Source organism: Amphiura filiformis, chromosome 13 (assembly GCF_039555335.1).
Source record: "Amphiura filiformis chromosome 13, Afil_fr2py, whole genome shotgun sequence".
Taxonomy (NCBI): Eukaryota; Metazoa; Echinodermata; class Ophiuroidea; order Amphilepidida; family Amphiuridae; genus Amphiura; species Amphiura filiformis.
In genome coordinates, this window is record NC_092640.1 from 13,280,518 (window position 1) to 13,302,791 (window position 22,274).

A 22,274-nucleotide genomic window follows, 5' to 3' on the forward strand; every position below is an offset into this window, starting at 1 on the left:
AAAATGTGTATTAAATTGCAATTTCAAAAATCAAAATTATTTGATATCAGAATGACATTCTTCGTATTGAGAATGCAATTCGATATGTCTGATGTGCTCTAATGTCCCACAATAAATACTGTCCAAACGTTCATACCCCAGCCCTTAAACATCTTAAATATCAGGGGCAGTCAGCATCCCACAGGGGGACAAGAGGCAGGGCAGTCTTCTCACAGGTGGGGGCAGCTTCCCCCTTGCCCACACCACTACAATCTAGTCTCTAGTGCATTTCATGTGGCAATGCAAGTTAGAGCTCTGCAGTCACCACATTTTGCTCTTGTGAAATGGGCTATTGCAGTTGAAATCCATACACCCCCTGTGGAAGACATGACCTTAATCTTCCATACAGGGAGTGTGAATTTCAAATTGGCTTGTCTGAATGGGTGCCCCCATTTGAAATTTACACCTGGTGGGTGCATGGGATAGCCCAATAATTGAGCAAGAGTATTCACATTCCCATTTCTGCACCAATTTTGTAGAAATTTCATGATTTTGACCCCCCTAAAATTCATGTTTCCTCCATGCCCCACCCCTGTGTTTTTCTGGTATTGCCACTGACAGTGTCCTGATGTTAAGAGTATGTTTAAGTTCCTTGTGCAGAGAAATGTGGTAATAGATGGAGCAATATATGCAAATCTATATGCACCAACTGGGGCATCAATGATTGCAACAATGATAAAAACCCACCATCAGATATTGGAGACAAATCATTAACCCTCTTTTTGTGAGGTTAATTCTGTATGACCCATCCAAATATTCTCCTCAAAAAGCACCTAATTATTTGAATTTATTAATACAAGTTCTTAGCAGCACTTCGCAGTCTGGTTTCAATGCAATGATTCATACAACTAGTTTCTTTCTCTCTCTTTTGTTTTCTATTTAAAAAAAAAAAAATCTGCAATTTTGTTGTCGTAAATAGTGGAGTCTGTATTCAAAGTGACAAGACTGCAAAGAGGCGTCTATCCAATCTATACAATGAGATTACAATATTTTGTAAAAACATAATTTCACAAGTGCTTTATCGTTTCCAACTCTCAAAGATTTCAATTTATAAAATTAAAAGCCTCCTCTACTTTCCTTCTTATCAGATCATGGTATCACTTGGAAGAATGAAATGATAGAATTTTTACCACAATACCAGTGGTCAATTTTGATATTTATTTTCGCAAAAATAAGATACAGCTAAAAACCGAGATGTGCTACAATACCCTAGCCTGTAGTTTGTTCACTGATCGCATGGATACATACAAGCGCACATCGTGTGTTTATTTACACGCACATGATGTGTCGATAGTAATCATCTCCCCCTGGATAAGTTGTTCTTGTCTTCTGCAATGTCAATACATAACACAACTAATGTAAACAAAAAGAGTCGCTTAATGATTGAAATTTTGTGCGTAATTTATTTTCCGCATTTGCTACTTTATTTTTCAGTTGTTTTTAGTTGTGATTAGTTTCCTTACATTGACCTATACACACAAGGAATGTAATTTTGTGAATTGTTAATTTTATGATACAGCTGCTTGGAGCATGGAAAGTGTGAAGAATAAATGTGCATAAAAATTTCTGCTTTTTACAGTAAGATGATGGGAAAAACATGTTGTACGGGCTAACGCCCCTTAAAGTAGGGTCGGAATGTTTTTGTTTTGTTTTTTTAAGCAAATTACCACAATCAGTAAATAAATTGCTATTGTTTTCTCTTGCTTCGGTCACATTTTTTCAGTCAAAATATATCTATTTTTGCCCAAAACAGCTTACTTTACATGCATATGGCAAATTTTGTCAAACACAATTCACTTTTAGCAAAAAAACAGCTGATTTTCCATACATACAGCAAATTAAAAAACAAATCCCAAAATGCAAAATCTGGGTCGGTCAGTCCATATAACATGGGCTTTTTGTCGTCTAATGGCCAAAAAGACTGCTCAAATTCTTTTATAGTCTTCAGATGCAGCAGCTACATAAAAATAATTGTATGTTGCAAATTCAGTCTAATTTTGATGCATTTTCAGCATATGATGTAGCTTAGTGTATGCACTATTAAGAATATTGAAGGAAAAATGAAACCTGATTTTCCTCTACAGATTTTATGACAAAGTTGATGAGTTAGTGCAAGAAGGCCCTATCTGCAATAGCTGCCCTTTAGACATTTGACAATTTCTGCATTCTATATTGTACACATATCTAAGATGCAACCCATGGCAGCTATTGCATATAGTACAATACAGCCCTATATGCAATAGCTGCCCTTTAGACATTTGACAATTTCTGCATTCTATATTGTACACATCTAAACACATATGACAGCAGGCAGCTATTGCAGATGGAAGCTTTCTTATCCTGTACCCTTGATGTCTATGTTTGCATAGTACTCTTCTGTGTATGTGTCTTCTGAGGTTTAGATGTTTTTTACAACAAGGACATGATAATTTGACAGTCATGTTTATAATCTACTTAGACTGTGCATGCAGACATTAAAAACATGTTTGAAATATCTCCAATATAATTCAGTTTTTGTGATTTAAACCTGAAATGAGCATTTTAAATTTGGCGACATTTTAATTTGCATAAATTATTAAATAATAACAATAATAAAGAATAAAAGAGAGATATAGTAATAACAACAACATTGAAAATAAATTATGGGATAAAAATATCAAAAATCAATTTCACCTACATTTGTACATTAGTCAAACTTTAATATCTTTATGATCCACATTGATTTAATGGGTTTGATGGCTGGAGCCATATCCTGTTTTTGCCTTTTAACTAAAAAACTGCAGTATACTTCTTAATATTTTTACATTGATGTTTGAGGAAATAAGTCAAGGAAGCCAATAATCTAGTCATAGGTCTTGTGGTTCTTGAGTTAAAGCCAATAATAAACCAAAACAAAAGTTTTGGCCATATTTCCCAGCCCAAGAAAAATGCATGCACATGGGGTAGAAATGACACCCTTTTATTAAGCCTTAGGATCTCCTTTATAGAACCCATATCATTCCTCTTGTGTGTCAGCTTCATTTGTCTCAATATTGGAGTACAAACACCATTACGTCATGCTCCCTCTGGCCCACCTTAAATCTAAATGTTTGCATAAAACTTTAAGATTAAACTAATCTTGTATATGATATTCAAAAATATTCAAAAATTCTGCATCTTAGCCTAGGCCAGAATCAGGCATAAAGATAAAATATGCCACTTAACACTCCTCTTCACATTTCCATCAATTAAGATATAGGCTAAACAAATCAATATCTCCTCAATCCGGCATCTGCTACTGAATTTGGCACCCTTTGTAAATTGCGCTTTTTATATCTCGCTAAAACGCAACTAATAAAATGCAATAAATTCATAACAAGCCCGAGGCACCGTTTCAAGTGTTCCACTAGATCTTCACCCTACATGTTTCAATTAAGTGCTTCTCACTTCACACATTCTTGCTAATAATTAAACATTAGGTATTTCCCGGGGAACATAAATAATTGAGTCTTCTCCATTGTATTGATTTTGTTCCACATAGAATCAATCACGTTCATGTGAAACCTCCGGAGACGGTTCACTTGCATCGAGAAGTTTTCTGGAATGTTAGAAACCTGGCGGATTAGGCTATCTGGTTACATATGCCATGATGCAACCTTAGAGTGGCAAATATTCCATGTGAGCGTGAACTTCATTCATAATGTACTCTAGACGGTTTCTGAAGAATATTTCATATTCCTAAAATTTTGTTGTCAATTGTCGTACTCTTTTTCAGAAAACTTTATGCAAAGTTATAGAAAGTTTGTATTAATTTAAGAATGAGCGATGTACCATCTTAAATCTTAATTTGAACACTAATCTAATCTCAACAAAAACTCTCTTTATCCAGACATTTAGGTTTAGTTTGGTGTTAGAGGTACCAATGGCTCTTTCTATCCTACCCTGGAAGTGTAATAAATTGTATTGACGATGAGGGAGGAGGAGGAAGGGGAAGAATAATTTCTAATGGGAAGCAATACATTTAAATAGAGCTCACATCATCTATGTAATTCAGTTTTGTATGTCATACAAAGTGGTGTGCAAGTTCAACATGCATGTCTATCAGTGGTGCAGCCAAGGTAGGGGCAGCTTCTCCCTGTGGAATATCCACCCACTCATGCTGGCTGTCATGATAAATGAGATGTTTAGGCCTTTTTTGACCATTTTCATCAAATTTCCTTCCTCCCTGAAAGGCACCTTGCTTCCCCCTCTGCCAAAATCCTAGCTACCCCACAAGTGTTTATGTGCAAATGTGCTAGTACTTACCCCTGCATGTGCGTCCCTCGTTCCAGATGATTTCTTTGCATACAGAGCAGGTCTGAGGATGTTTGAACACCCTTGTCTTGAAGGTGTGACTCTGAGAATCTACTATGTCTTGAGGCTGAAAGATAAAACAGAAAAGAACAAAATATTTTTATTTTTGGCAAGTAGGATGTGAAAAGAAAAGTTTACATGTCTGTGCGAACACCAAGCCAGACTGAGGACACACTTGGCCCCCTTTTCAGCAAATGTTGACGGAATCATTCAAAATGTGACTTAGAAGGGAAAGGTACATGTTCTTTAATACTACTATGATGATATGCTGTGGTTCAACCTGTCCCCGTATCATACAAATAGTTTCAGCGATTGATGAGAGGCAAATGGCTGTACATCAAATACAGATAACGATTGTGCAAGCACTACCGGCGATTCAGTCCTGGCCAAAATTGCAGATCCATATGCAATTGAATAGCCTTGAGTTTGACTGGTAGTGATTTGACATTAGGCCAGCGACTTCTAATTGTATCCCCATTTGCGACAGAATGACTGAAAAAGAATATTAAAAATGGTGGCGATTGTAGTAGAGCTACAATATCAACATCTTCAGACTTTTTAAGTTGCAAACTGACCAGCTTTTTGGATGATGAAGTTAATGTCTAGAAACCACTTGCTGAAATTTTTCAAATCACATTTGAAAAAAATGTTATTCTTCCAATGTTTCTAGCTCAGGTACATTTAGTAAGACAGTGGTACATACATGTATTTGGGTACAATCCAAATAGAGGTGAAACCATCTAAAATGGTAAAGTGCTCAACCATAAGGGAGCTTATAAAAACATAAAATTTGGACTTGTACTACTACAAGTCTTTACAGATCTGTTTCGTAAAGGCCGTGAGCCTCTCAGTCTTCAGGCCGTGAGGCTCTCTGGGCCATATGGAAGAACAGGGGAATATTTAAATTTTCCCCTGAATATGGACCCAGTATAAAGAAGAAATAAACAAACAAACAAACAAAGAAGACTCAATGTATTTGGGTACATGCATGTTTGTCTGTGAGCTTACCATATTCAGGGGTTGTAATTCAAGTAAGACATGGATTCCCCCCCAAGAAAAAGGTTGAAAGAGAGTGCCACCTCAAACTACTGTATCACAATTCTAAGCATCGTAACAGTTTCGGTTCTTCCGAAAAAATTGAATCATTAATAAAATCTTCTCAACTCCCTTTCCTTCATGAATCAACATCCTTTACAAATGACCTTTGCGCAATCACTAACCGTAAGCAGTAAAAAAAGTCCGCCCTGATTCAACCATCCACTCCAACTTACCCCAAATCACAAACCGGTAGAACAGCACGTACGCATCAAGTAAATATTATATTCCATATCAGTGTGATACCAAAAAAAGACAACATCCTTCCTTCTTATGTAATCTCTTAACACATCCTTACTGGTATTATCATCCGGTCACATACATACATCCGTCCAATGTTAATCCTAACCAAGATATGTACACACCAGCCAACCACCGATATGATTCCATCAATACTGTGCACTATAGACCTAATTCATCTCCTATAAAATAAAGAGCCTATCACATTTATTATAGCGTCAATTCAATCAACCATAGATCCTACTCAAGTCCTGGCTAGAAATATCTGGCCTACTGTCGTAAATATTTTCAAGGCCTGTTAATGTTCACCTTAATAAACGCACTTTTGTGCTACTGTTTTTCTTCTTCTAATTACTACTTAAATTACAAGCTGAATGCATCTAAATTAACGTAAAGAACCTTGGAGTAGTAAAAAATGTTGGATTATTAGGTATTTTCATAGCCATGAAAAATAAATGATGCAAAAATTGTGCACTCTGTATTATTATTGGTGTGTATATGGTTATGAATTTGTTGGGTGATGGCTTTAAGCCATCTATAGATTGTATAAACCTTGCCTGGATTAGATTCATTACCACCTGATTGGACTAGTAACGCTATGTGTGTGTATATGTGCGCAACATTACGTGCTTACGAGTATAATGCTACAAATTTGATTCCGTTGATAAAAGCACTTTTTATCAAATCAGTCTGTTTTGTTCTTTCTTGTAACATCTGAATAACTTTCAAATTTGGCACTCTATTGGGCTAGGTTAAAATCCATATACCCCTATGGAAGACCTGACATAAATCTCCCAACTGGGGGTGCAGATTTCAAATAGAGTCATCATTTACTCTCCACTGAAGATAGCAACATAATCTACTATCTACTGAAGATAGCAACATATTTTACTATCTACTGAAGATGGCAACATATTTTACTATCTACTGAAGATAGCACCATATTTTATTATCTTCTGAAGATAGTGACATTTTTTACTATCTACTGAAGATAGCAACATATTTTATTATCTTCTGAAGATAGCGACATTTTTTACTATCTACTGAAGATAGCAACATATTTTATTATCTTCTGAAGATAGCAACAGATTTTACTCTCTACTGATGATTGCAAACATTTTTACTATCTATAGAAGATAGCAACATAATTTACTATCTACTGAAGATAGCAACATATTTTACTATCTACTGAAGATAGCAACATATTTATTATCTACTGAAGATAGTATCATATTTTACTATCTACTGAAGATAGCAACATATTTTATTATCTTCTGAAGATAGCAACAGATTTTACTCTCTACTGATGATTGCAAACATTTTTACTATCTATAGAAGATAGCAACATAATTTACTATCTACTGAAGATAGCAACATATTTTACTATCTACTGAAGATAGCAACATATTTATTATCTACTGAAGATAGTATCATATTTTACTATCTAATGAAGATAGCAACACATTTTACTATCTACTGAAGATAGCACCATGTTTTACTATCTACTGAAGATTTTACTTTCTACTGAAGATATAGCAACATATTTTACTCACTACTGAAGATAGCAACATTTTCTACTATCTACTAAAGATTGCAACATATTTTACTATCTACTGAAGATAACAACATTTTTTACTATCTACTGAAGATAGCAACATATTTTACTATCTACTGAAGATAGCAACATATTTTATTATATACTTCATTAATATATTCTTGTTCATTGATTGGTTAAAAGTGGATCACATGATCAAAAATAGTTCTACCATCAGTACTCCTATCCGTAAATAGTACCTCTAAGCCGTAAATAGTATTTTCAATGTCCCGGATGAGCCGTAAATAGTACCTCCAAGCCGTAAATAGTACTTTTGACCATGCCTTCCAAGGCGTGCGGCGCATTCGATGCGACGAACAGTTCACGCACGCGAAACTGCCATAGCGTGATTTCGCGCTGCTGTAATTGGTTAGCCCGAATTTTAGCCTATTCGATTTTTTTTGAAGGGCAAAATGTAGGTTGTGCTTAAATTGGTCGTGCTGTTCACTCAGGATAGTTAAGCTGGGAGAGTCAAAACGTCAAATAATTTTCTTTTAACCAATCAATGAACAAAGAACATATTAATGAAGTATATAAAAATATATACTGCCTTTATTCGAAGTTCTAGTTAAAACTATGGTCCCTCGTTGAGATCAATTAATACTATTGATCTCACCTCGGGCCCATAGTTTTAACCAGAACCTCTCATGGCAGTATATATTTACTGAAAATAACAACATATTTTATTATCTTCTGAAGGTAGCAACATTTTTCACTACCTACTGAAGATAACAACATATTTTACTATCTACTGAAGATGGCAACATAATTAATTTTACTCTCTACTGAAGATAGCAACATATAGTGAACTGGCTCTCATTGAGTTAAGAACTGGCTCTCATTGAGTTAAGACACAACCTATTTTGCTCTAACATTTTAAGTTTGCTGTCTTGTTTGCTACTGAGTTCTATTTGAACTTACCTTCAGTTTTTGACTTGAATTTGTTTTGAAACTACAGCATGTAGTTTTCATTGTTTGCTTTTAAATTTTGTTGTCTGTCCCTGAAGAAGAGTGGTTTATCTACTCGAAACGTCGGGTTTTTATGTCTGTTTGGTTTTGTTTGTCTGCTACGTGCACAGTGATTTTCATCACTTGCCATGTACGTTTGTACTGTTTTCCTGACACTTATGTGGGCTCTGGAATTGGCAATTTTTGGCCATTAAACTTTGCCTGTTTGGGGCCTACATTGGTTGTTTGATTTATCGTATCTGTTTATGTGCACAGTGATTTTCATCACTTGCTCTAGTATACTTTTTGTATTCTCATTGATTCATTTGTTTCTACAGATTTAACAGTTCTGTGGGCCTTGGAACTGGTAATTTTTTTCTATTTAACTTTATCTACTTCCAAGTGCCTACATTTTTCTGTTTTTTTCGCCTCTGCATACCATCTAGTCTGTATTTTACTAGTTTCCCACATCAATTGGTGTACCTTGCTCTTTTTCTTTCCAACAGATTCTACTCTCTACTGAAGATAGCAACATATTTTAATATCTACTGAAGATAGCAACATGTTTTTACCATCTACAGAAGATGGCAACATATTTTACTTTCTACTGAAGATAGCAACATTGTCTTTACTATCTACAGAAGATAGCAAAATAATTTACTATCTACTGAAGATAGCAACATAATTTATTATCTACTGAAGATATCAACATTTTTTATTATCTACTGAAGATAGCAACATATTTTAATTATCTCCTGAAGATAGCAACATATTTACTGTCTACTGAAGATAGCAACATATTTTACTGTCTATTGAAGATAGCAACATATTTTCACTGTCTACTGAAGATAGCAATAGCAACATATCTTACTGTCTACTGAAGATAGCAATATATTTTCTATCTACTGAAGGTAGCAACATATTTTACTATCTACTGAAAATAGCAACATATTTTACTATCTACTGTAGATAGCAATATACTATTTACTGAAGATAAAAATATTATTGCTATAAACTGAAGATAGCTACATATTTCAAATAAATTCACATTTTGTTACCAATGACAGTAACTAATGTTAAGTCCAGTTCAAACATAATACTTGTAAGTGTCAGGCCTTTTCCTCACTCCCTCTGCTTTCAGTGAAAATTATGTATCTCTTGAAAACTGAAGCCAGGAATAACATTTTCTATCATATTCTAGCAGTTCATCTTAAGAGTAGGTGAAAACAATCTTAAAATGTAACTTCCCCCCCCCCCCCGTTTGAAATATTACATTTTAGACCCGCGTGTTCAATCCATTTGACTCATACTGGTATGTAAAATGTGTTCTGTGTTCTCCAGAAGTCTATAAATTTCTCTTCAATGTAAATTACTTAAAACATTGAATGTAAATTTAGTCACTTCCGTGTTAATATTGCAATAGCTTCGTAAATCAGTGACGTGCAATATATGTATGTATATTAGATTAAAACAAAAAAATCCTGTAGCTTTGCTAACCAGATAATATTTCTCTGACCTTGGCATTCACGATGGTGGAGGCTAGTGGAGGACTTTATTAACTGACTATATCCAAAGGTTAGTGCAAGAGAGCCCCCTTTCAATAGCTGCCAGGTGTCATATTTAGATGTGTACAATTATATAATTCAAGACCGAATTAAGAAGACTAGTTTGTGTATGACGTCCTGTCAACCAGACCGAACATGGCGTACCTTTACCCTGACGCAAACGAGTCTTTTTTAATTTTGTCTTTGATTATAGTGTGCAGAAATATAGGTAAACAGTGGCCGCTCCAACCCCGGGGGGCTGCCGAAAATTCAATTTTGCCGCCCCTTCCCCAACAGCCCAAAAAGGTTGACCCCATTTTTTTTACGGTCGTTTGAGAAAGTGAAGAGCAAAAAAAAAAAAAGGATTTCAAGCACTACCGCCCTAAAAAACCCTAAAAGGAAAACATTTGGATGTATAGTACCATTTTTTCAAAAAAATTGTATACTTTATCAAAGTTTTCCGCCTTTTTATTTACTAATTCTTTTTGCAGCCTTTCTTCGCTTTTTGCCGCCCTTCTTCGTCCGCCACCCTTCGTTTTTTTGCCGCCTGCTTTTACCGGGGCTGGCTCCATCAAAGCCCCCCAAAAAAAAAAAAAAAATAAGCGCATGGCAAATAATACACTGGATCATGGCAACATTCATGTTAGATGTATATAGGGCAGCAATTGTAGATATGATGTTTTTGTACTAACCTTAATTTGATACACTCAGTCCCAAATAAATGGATGTAATATGATAAGATATGAGATCAAGTGATATTAGTTTTCACAATTACCCCTTTCTATTTTGAGCTGAAATAATTAAAGCCATCGTATGTGATTTGCTCCACAGTGACGCCCTAAATTGTCTACTTTTTACATGATTGTAATGCCCAATGCATTGTGTACTAAAATACCAAGTGAAAGACTTAGTCTGATATTACAGTAAAATTTAGAGCTTTATAATAAAACTGGGGATCATTCCCCATAGAGCTGCACATTTATGCAGCTAAGTAGACTCAGCTTCCTTTCATTCTTATGTAATAATTTTTGGCAAAGAATAACAAAATTAGAATCATACATTATGGTTTTTTAAAAATTAATTAAAAATCATACATTATGGTTTTAAGTAGGCCTGTATTGAAAGAAACCATTTGTAATTACTCCATCATAGGTATTTAGCAACTTTATGCCTCTCCTAGTTCCTACGCCACAAATTGCATCAAGTTTGAGAGAAAAATGCCAAGTATAAATTTGAGGCAACAATTTGTTAGATTTTCCTCTTCTACTTCCCTATCTTACTCCTTTTATCCTTTTCTTCCATTTTTTCTTCCTTCTGATTTTTCTTCCCCTTTCCTTTTTCCTTTCTTCTTTTCTCTTCCTCTTAACTTCTTCCCCTCTTGTTTTTGCATCCCCCCCCCCCTCTCTCTCTTCTTTTTTGCACCAATCTTTAAGAATTTATTGACTTTGTATGTTTAAGCCATCAGCTGTGTGTCATTGCATGCCTGGATTGCATGAAGCTATCTACTTTGCTCAGCAACAGTTCGTGAACTAAGAAGGGGCCTATGTAAGTTGTACATACTGGTAAATCATAAAATGTTTGCGTCCCTTAAAATTGCTTGAATTTCATGACTGGTATGGATTCACACAATGTTATACTTCCAAAACATTTCTTTTATATGTATGCCTTCAAGGAAATGTACCAATTTTGTGAAAATTACAATATACAAAAATTACGATTCTTTTCAAAATATTGTGCTTTACAGCAATTTGAAAGACATAGAAACTGAAATATGACTGTGTGTGAAGCAAGAAATTATCTGTGTTTCTCTTACAGTCACAGTACACAAATGAAAGGTTGAATGTGAATCTTTTTATGTCTGAAAGTTTATTTAGCGAAAATTATAACAATATCACAGAGACCAAAATTAAATTTTGACAAATTAAAATTTGAGAGCACTTGCTAGCAGTTAAACACATCTTAAGGAAGAAAATCATAATGAAAAGTTAAGGGATATGAGCTAATCAGGTTTTGTAAGAAAGACAGTGGCTGCGGAAGCCTTTAAAGTTAAGGGGATTAGCATAATATCTGGTTAACTGGAACATCTGCGCACAAAACGCACAATTTGTTTTGTCAATTTCAGGTTATTTGAGCCTATTAAGTCTATTATTTGATGGACAATTTGCAATTTCACAATTTTTGTTTTGGGGGCTAAAAAAAAGATGCACAGGGCAATTCTTACTTTCTTTTTCCTTCTTTTATTTTTTGCGGGGGACATCCCTCCATGGAAAAAAAAACCAAGGTGCATATATCCCCATCCCTCCTGGTTCCACCATCTATGAAGAAGGAACATCCTTAGCATTCTTGCACAAGAAGTTTTAGTAAATATATAGAGCCAACAAAATACATTTTAACAAATTAAAGCTATGTTCAGCAACATGATTGGTAACCATAGTAACAGGTTATGCTCTGCAGAGATTTCAAGAAACTGATATATCCTTCAAATCCTTTAAAAAAAGTATCATTATTCTGTAAAAAAAGCTTTTAGTATTCACCAAATCCATTTAACTGTGAATTCACTTCACTTATACCAAGCACCAGGCTCCATTTAAACCTTCTCCTCTTTTTTGGTTGAAATTATTAAATCATTCACAACAAAAGTTCTTTTCCAAGCCGACCTTTTTATTTACATTGAGCACAGCAAAGGCAATTTCTGCAGGTGACTTCATAGCAAATCAATGTTGTTTAATCCATACTACAGCCATTCGGCAAATACTGGGGAATCAATCCAGCCTTTGATGTGATGCATGATGCAACCGAGCAAATGGGATTGCATGTCAGCCATACATTCAACTATCACTATTCAACATCTTCAAATTATTCTTAAAGTGGAAATTTTTGTACAATAAATAATAAAACCGTTTCAAACATTGTTTTTTCTCTTTTCAAAATGTTTAAGATGTACCATAACATAGATTTATGATAAGGATAATGAACTGAGTGCAATGCATTAGTCAAGATAATCGCACGCGCCGTGGAGTTATTGCATTTAGCTCGAGAGCCGATAGGCTCGAGAGCTAAATGCAACAACTCCATGGCAAGTGCGATTATCTTGACGAATGCATTTGCACGAGTACATTATCCGTCATATACTTTGAGTGTATTAAATCAATAGGCAATATTAATTGCTGCATTCATTATATTAGTTTGAATATTAGGTAAAATATCTTAAATTTTAAAAACACCGTCAGGTCATTGACCAGGTAGCATTTACTAGTAACTGGTCAAGAAAATCAATCACTGTAAAAGTTACAGCCCTATCAATGGTATCGATTGCGCCATATGTCATACTTTTGGAACTTATTCACGCATGGTTTGTAACCAATTGACTTTATGTTGTGATCATTTAATATCGTGGTTCCGAACACAGAGAGCACTGAAGCAGTTGACCTGGAAACTATCGATTTTGACGTCCCACTACATGTATTACAAAGGTGAATGGAGATGAGAGAATAAACTTATATATCAATATCAACTGGACTTTATAGTTCTACAATTTGAACTTTAAAATCTACTAATATTGTTAAAACACACGTCAGTGGAATTTTTCAATTTGTTCAGTATTATAAAGCATGATCATGATATTATATGTGACACAATCTTGTCCATGGGGGCCAAAGGCGGCAAATTTGAAACTGAGATAAAGGTATAAATATCTAGTAAAAAAACAATAAAATACATAAGAAAATAGGCATCAAAAACCTTCATAACTTTAGAACCAAGTATGCTAGACCTTTGGTGTTTTCAGTAAATGATAGCCTATTGTATGTATAATGTAATAATTACAGTAACTCAATTTTCAAAAATGCCTCCTTTGGCCCCCATGGACCAGATCGTGTCACATATGCTATAGTGTGTGTTTCCCGGGCGTGTTTATGTTATCTTAGATATAGGCCTACATGTAATTCATTTGTAAAATGCTGAATATTTTGTAATGGTGTCATCTTGTATAATTATGGTCCACCTGTTTTTAGCCCTTTTTAATTAATAGAAGCTCGATTATTCTCATTTGATGTTTGATTTATTTGAGTTCATTAATCATAATTTATGGCAATGCTAGTTGCAAAATAGAACAGTTTGTAACCTATGATTTACAAAGTGCGCATTAAAAAAAACCATACCCTATAACTATTTTAACACCACAGAATGTATATTCGTACTTTTTTGGTGGTATATAGGCCTATATCGAACATAGTTATATAAGTTATATAGTAATGTGAAAGTAGTATTTCTAGTATTTGAGCGTGCACGTATTATCTAAAATCTATTGTTTAGCGTGCGGGTTTTAGATAATGTATTGTTTAGCGTGCACACGAAGTAGTTCGCGAAAATAATGCACGGGAGAAGAATACATAACGATGAATAGAAACAGGCACTAGAAGTATATACACTGCATAACAAGTTGTTTTTTATGTTGATGCATGCGAGAAGTGTGAATAGCACAAAAAGTATCATGATTTCTGCTTCAGCAAACACCCCATATGATGACATCTGTATCAAATACCTGGAACAATATTGTTTTTGCACATTTACCATCTACCAAAGATAGTAAGTTTATCATTCCACCTATCTGATTTAGTTTGTTATCTATTCAAGATTTCCTCTCGCATTAATGAACACAAAACCCATTGAAATGTCAGATTATAAAACAACATTGTGTCACCACTTGTCACCTGGTATTTTTCACACCAAATTTAATTTGAACAAAATGTCTTTTCAAATCATTGAGCAATTTGCATCTTCTTCCAAGACATGTGTCTGTGATTGGGCAAATCCAGTTGAAATGCATACACCCCCTATGGAAGACATGAACTTAATCTTCCACACAGGGGTGTTGATTTCAAATGGAGTCATCCATTCAGGTAACCCCATTTTATCCTCCCTGTGTGGACGATTAAGGTCATGTCTTCCATAGGGGGTGTATGAATTTCAAATAGAATAGCCCATATGCTGGGGAGCTATTGAGGAAAAATGAGCTAAATACCGCAAACATCAATTTTGAAACAGCTATGAAAAGTGTCTCAGTTTCTTTGTATTCTCAGTATTATTTTCTACAGCTTAAAATCATTCATAGCTCTTTTCCCCCCTTTTTAGGTGGAACATTAATTATTGGGTCTTTTGCAGTCAACATGCTACTACAAAAGTAAAAGTGCATTATATTAGTGACGTTGAATAATTTGCTTGCCTAGCACACACTACTTATGTCAAAATTGGCAGAGCCATAGCTTGGGGTGTGACAAATTGTAGTCCAGTTACTAATTCTGTCCCAGAAAAGAATCAGCTGCTGATGATAATATGTGTCTGTCATCTCAGAGTGGTCTATTTCTTATTACTTAATAATAGTCTATCTTCAAAATTGCGATGAATCACAAATTCTAGAAGGAATTTCTTCAGTGGATGAATGGTAACAAATAGTATTCCAAGTACTTGTCAATGTAAAATTATGAAACATGATCCATGGCATTGTCTTTTTAAAGACATTTCTTGTTAACCATTAATTTGCATAATGAAATTTTCCTGTGTCAAGATTTTATATAATTTTTTTTCCACTTTCTAAACTGTGTGTAAAAGAAAACCACCAATGAGAGCCTCTTGACTTCGGGAGCTAGCCTGAAACACAGGGTTTATATCCCAAGTAAACCAAGTTTGACTTTTAAAAATTTAAGTTTTCAGGAGTACAGTGCTTTCAAACTGCAGTCAAAAATGCTTTACTGGTAGTTATTTTTGTTAGATGTTTCAAAACAACGCAACATTGACATCAACAAACATAGGCATTCCGCAAAGTGCAGCAGTCAAAGATGGTTTATTTACCTGTAGCTATTTTGTTCCATATTTAGACGAAAATGTAGCCAAAATGTCAACAAGTGATGCCTCTAAAGTCAAGAAACTTTAGACTGTCAGGTTGCTCATGTAACCATTACTTATTCCATTAAAACCAAAGCTATTCAAATAAATATTGAATTGAAGGGTGTACATTCTATTGCATCAGTCAAATCGCCTCATCTGCAATGCCAAAGTCTAATAGCCCCATTCACCAATCATAGCTCAAATGTGAACTTCAACTTGTTGAGTATGAGTTTTTGTACCCATTGTATGCAAAGTTCATGTTATTAACGTACAAGCATATTGATGTGAACAAACTGTGTCCTGACAGATGAGAATGTTTGCGAGCCAAAGCCATTGCATCAAGTATTGAATCTAGTCTACATTCAATTGGATAATGTGATTGGTGCAATCATGAATAAATTGTGTTCAAGACAGGTGGATCGTGAATGTATTTCATTATGGATTGCCTAGTGGCAATGATTTTGAGATGTAAATAGGTCTAGTGTACTGATGAGTTAACATGGTTTTCATACGGGTGTGTAGCCAGGATGGTCAGTTCTAGGGATGAAAGCGTATGTCAGGGAAATGTTTTTCAATATGAATTGCCAAAAGTCGGTGTCCGGGAAACATTTGTGTTGGTCAAAGTATACAAGCCTGGAAAAAGAACTAATTTTTGGTCCTATAAGTTTAGTTAAAACTATGCCTCTACAATGCATGGGGTTTACCAAGAGGGTGTAGCAGGGCAAAACCTCTCCCCTCTCCATCAGTGGCATAGCGTGAGTCATCCTATGGGGACACCAACCATGATTTGATGCGGGTACCAAGCTTGATTTGGTGGAACTTGGCAATTTTCCTATGGGATTTTTAATATGTTCAAATTGATGGGGGGGGGCACATGACCTCCATGACATCTATGCCAGCCTCACCCTTCCAAAAGGGGATAAAGCCCGGTAACAGGGAGAAGAGCATCCAAAATGAAATGATTTAACGGAAAAATTCATTTTTCTGTCCCAATTTTATCTGAAAATATATTTCTCAGACAGCAGTGATTTTTATTTACTTTGCTCCTAAGTTTGAAATTGAACTCAAAATAATTGTGTAGTAATTTCTTGATTTCTTCTATAGAACACCTGTCCAATTGCACACATTGTAATTTATTTTCTAAAGAAATGCCAATCTGACCAGAATCTAACATTGTATTCCCAAGTTGGTACAAGTTTGTTATTTGATACAAACATTTTGTCAAGGAAAAAAAAGTTTTCCTCTTTTTCCACTTTTCCCATCAAATGATACCAAATGAAATGTAAGGAATGAGTGGGAGTTTTGAAGGCCATTTAATGTCTCCCATCAACAACACATTGAATGTCAAGGTGCTACATGTTATCGCAACATACGACTTAAGCTTAAAGCCGCCTCAAAATGTCAGCTTTTTAACTAGATTTCTGTAAACGCTTGTCAATTCCTCTCCAAACATCTTCATTTCCTATGTGGCAAAATATCCACTCAATTATGACATCCATACACAAATAATATAATTTCAGCTCTGATAAGTAACAAAAAAGTCATGTGTTACCATGGCAACCATCAGCTTTGATCATCATCTTGTAATGTTTTCCCCATTGAGGTCCTCACAGGAAAGGTCAGTCTTTATACATCTTGCTATCAGCAAGGAGAGCAAGAATTACATTTGGCTGTTACAGTTGAAATCCATACACCCTAGAATGTGCGGCCATAATCTATCACAGAGAGGGCAGGGGCGGATCCAGGAATTTTCAATAGAGGGGGCGCCGAGCCACCGCCGCAGCTCACACAAAGTCAGGCGCCGCTCTGCAAAAATACACAGAGTCAGGCGCCGATCTGCAAAAAATAGAGGGGGCGCGCGCCGAGTGCGCCCCCCTCTAAATCCGCCCCTGGAGGGTGTAGACTTCAAATGGAGGGATGGAGTCACCCATTCAGGTAACTCAATATGAAATCCTGTGTGACAGATAATGCTCCAGTCTTTCACAGGGGGTGTATGAATTTCAAATAGAATAGCCTATTAAATGCAAACTATTGAATGATGCGATTTACTTCACACAAAATAATTTTTGTTTTATCTCAACACGCTAACAGTGACAGATCCACGTTTTACTGTTTGACAAATTGTCGCATAAATGAAGCACTAAGAGGTTGCCAGTGGCTATTTGATGAATTGACCACAACTGGGGGCACTTGAAAAATACACTGTACACATAGGCCTATGTGACCAAAAAACAAGGGAAGGGGGATTTTTTTTATGATGATGCAATTAGGGATTCAAAACACAGATTTTCAAGAGAGAGCATATTTCTTCTGAACTTGGTCATGTGCACAACAGAAAGCTACAGAATGGTGATTGCAAGAGTTGTTCCCTGTTTCTTTTGAAATGAAGACCCAATTAATGCCATTTGGGGAACCATTTTTACACTATTGTTATTATTGCTACGAAAAGTGTATGGGTGGTCAAAGCAGAAGCCAAATTCACTTACGTATATCTATCATCTTTAAAATGACAGATTAAGTTCCGAGGAGCAACTGATGATCCATATTTCACAGGCCTTGCCGTTTAGATTTTAAAGGCGAGTGGCTAATCACTCGCTAGAATGATGCTAGGCGAGTTCACATATACCACTTATTTGGGTATAATCAATTAGAGCTTCGGTCTTAATATGGTATTTATGTATATAGTTGAAATGCGCGCGAAGCGCACAAATAATTGTGACTTTGCCCGCTTGGAGGCAGTCAGGCTCGATTAAATGCTGAATTGGCTGATTCGATGGCTGATGTTAGGAGATTCACAGCGAGTGATATTAAGTGTCTGTGGCGAGTGGAAAATCGCTCGCTAGAAATCGAGTTTGGGCGAGCGGTGGCGAGCGAGAGCGATCGCTCGCCTCAAACGGCAAGGCCTGATTTCATATCTATGATTTTCACTATCGACCTGGTTTTGCGGCTTTTATAGGTACCAGCCTACTCAATTATGTGCAATTTTACTTTTTGTCTTCATTTTCCTCCCCATTTCGCTTCTTTTTTCTTCTTCCATTTTCTCCCCTTTTCCTTTTTCTCTTCTCTTCTATCCCTTTTTTCCTCCGTTTCTTTCCTCTGCACCTGCATTGCATGTAGGGAAATGCTGTAAATCATTGTTAGTGGTATGACACTTGTTTGGCATGCTGTAGTTAATTTTATTGACAAAATGCAAACAGGGCTGTTAGTTGGATTATCCTGACCACTGACTTTGTGGCCAGAGGATAGATGCATCTGACCACCGACTTTGTGGCCAGAGGATAGACGCATCTGACTGATGATTTGTGGCCGGAGGATGGACGCATATTCACCTGGCTATTAGTATGACCGTAGCAAATGGACATACAGACTACAGCACTGTCGTGGCCTTTATGTACTCAGCTTTTTGCAGCTTACAAGTAAAGAAAAAAGACTTCAGGAAATACATGAAATTTACAGAACTATTTAGATGTGGATTGAATTGCATTAGGCCGAACAATGATTTATACGGTGAGGGTAGTGGTAGGGAGCTCTTCTTACATTAAACTGAAGTGAATTGTTTTTGAAAATTTTAATTTTTCCCCTCATTTCCTCTCTCTCTCTCACAACATATACACCCAACCTGTTGTCTTAATTGGTATGCTCAGTGTATCATCTTTACACTGGCACTAAATGTCCTCCATACAGCAGCAGACATAAAGAAATTCTCTTCTTACATTAAACTGAAGTGAATTGGTTTTGAAAATTTTAATTTTCCCCCTCATTTCACCCTCCCTTTCTCTCTTTCACGCAAACATATACACCCAACCTGTTGTCTTAATTGGTATGCTCAGTGTTTCATCTTCATACTGGTGATAAATGTCCTCCTTATCGCAGCAGATGTAAAGATGTATGCTCTTCCCACATTAGACTCAAGTATGGGAGGACATTAGCCGACTCAATCACTCTCAAATTGAAATCTTAATACATAGAGGAAATCGTATTGCTTACCTCATTTATAAACTTCACTCTTTGACATTAAGGAGATAGTGACTTGCAAAGTGTGAGATGCGGTTTTATTGTTTTATATAAAACACCCCTGCAGGCTCTGATGGATTTGTCTGATATTGGGGAAAAGCGAATCAAAGTTTTCAATTTGATCATTCCAGAGTCAAATGCACGGGCTTTATCTTGAATTCTTAGTCAGTGGAAGTGGTCTAGTTTTTAGACACGTAATCTGATTGCATGATTTCAGGTGCCGTCTATCAGGCCGTAGACGACACCACGTCACCATGAGTGTTGATAACGCATAACACGCTTGTAGAGGTGCGTGTATGTATCACGTTGTATGCGTAGACTAGTGCGGAATACTCGCACACGCTAGCAGTATGCACAATAGAATATGTGAAGTTGTAAACAAGTTTTGTTCATTTATAATAAGGGGAGTTTTTATGACGGTAACTTAGTTTTTGCTTTAAAAATAGTTTACAGCTATTAAAATAATATGTATTTAACTGACTAAGAATGAGAAGCGCTGACATCTACTACTCAAAATATTGGACCTGCCTGTCGTCTATCACACGGTAGAGGATAGTAAAAACAAAAAATTCCTGTCGTTTATTCTCTAAAATATGCTTCCTAACCTTCAATGCAAGCTTTGGCCAATCCTCAGTTTTGTGCAATCTTTGGTAGGCATTCCTTGGTTTTTGGTTTTAAAAATATTACCCTAAACTTTACTCTAATGCACCATAAACTTAACTCTAATGCTTTATAATAAAATAAAATAAAAACGCATCAAGCCAAGAATTGCCAAAAATTAAAGAATGAAAATGTAATAATGTAAAATGGATTAATTTGAGATTAATTTGTATACACCTGAATTTATAAATGCATATTTAACTTCAATATTTGGGTACATGTTCATCTTGACAACAAATCCTTTGGTGGTGAAGATCTAGTCACAAGCCAGGCTAATACATAAATTGCATCTTTAGTTTGGCTATATTACTATCATTCTACAATGAAACCTGTTGGCTGCTGTTGAAAACAACAAACAAAATGATTACCCCCCCTTTATAGCTCTAAATTTCATTAAATTATGAAAAAATATAATAAAACACTATACTCACATATGTCAAAACTTTGGTTTATCTTGACCATTTCTTACATAAACAATCCAACTAAGTAATAAATGGCTAGCTCTTAATATAACCAGTAATACATCCCTACGTATGTCCAGAGGTAAAACCAATAGAAAGAAAACAAGCGAGCTAGAGCCTGCCTATATTTTGTTTTATCATCTGAATCAATAAATGTAACACTATAGCTGTGATCAAATGAAAACGGCCAACGATATTTGATACTGTATGATTATAGCCACTATAGAAAAGTCGATTGCTATTGTTTTTCATCAATATTCTATAATGACAAGACACAAATGAGAAATTACTGACCGATGCCGACTGGTGGATATGTGCTGTCTGCAACAGGTGTATCAGTGTAGTGGTTCTCAGTGAACACAAAATGTTTTTCAGAATATTTTTTTTGAAATATCAGGATATAGAAAGGATATATAATTTTAATAACATTCAAAATTCGTTGAAAACTTGCTGATAAAACATTCTAACATAATGCAATTTAATAAGTGTTGACAAACATTTTTGCAAAAATGTTTGCCAACAAATATGTTTTGATAACATTTTGGCAACATTTCAAAGATATTGTAGTGTTTTTCAAATATCAAATGTTTTAAAACATATCTAAATGTTATGTTTATATTTTTTTAACATTTTGTGCCATGTGCTTCAATGTCAGTAATTTATTTGTCTGAGTATGTTAAAGACTGGCTATTTATCGATTTGATCATTCGGAGGATTGTAAAAATCATCAAAATTCCGATTTTGGCACCTGTGTTAGTGTTATAAGATGTGCTAACATAGTCTGCTTGTGGTTCAGCCGAAAGCCGTGTATTAAATACAAAATAAGACATTTTACATGAATCTGTAATTACTATGTGTATTTCAATCGGGGCTTCCACTCTGAACTTTGTCAATACTGTTGCTCTCCTCATTTTTTGGACACATTTTTCATTAAAAAAATACCTAATGACAATTGGAATAACTTATCCTTCACTATCAATTAAGCAATTTTATTTTTGTACTCCTTTGCTGGGATCACTGAAGGGGACTTCAACATATTTCTATGATATTGATAATCTATTATGGACTGTCTCAAGAACCACTATATGAATAATAAGTATGTGTTTGTCTCCTTTAAATGTATTTTCATCCTGATTTCAAATAATGTTAAGTCCAATTTAAAAATCCATCAAAATTTGAGTCTTTTGTTTTCTTCTTTTGACGACTATGAGAGGATAATAAGATCTATGTAAATTTGATTTGGCTAAAGCGTCTAGAAATCTATAACCCATTAAAACAATAGTGCTTGTGTAATTTGATACTTTCTCCCACTCCAAGTTTACATCTCATTTTATTACATTAGGAGGGATGTGTAATTTGGTTTGTCTTTCTCTTCTACTGCGTAAAAAACAACTTGCAAAGGTAAAAATGAAAAAAAAAATGTAAATGATAACACAGGGTTATGTTTGAGCAATTGAACAC

General features: G+C 35.3%; 1 protein-coding gene across 1 annotated transcript in view; it reads right to left on the reverse strand.

The window, feature by feature from the left end:
- LOC140168016 (tensin-1-like) overlaps window positions 1-22,274 on the reverse strand; it is a 234,753-nt gene that overhangs the window by 202,245 nt on the left and 10,234 nt on the right. Inside the window, 1 exon segment of the mRNA XM_072191323.1 lies at window positions 4,324-4,438. Within this exon segment, the coding sequence (XP_072047424.1) occupies window positions 4,324-4,438 (115 nt within the window).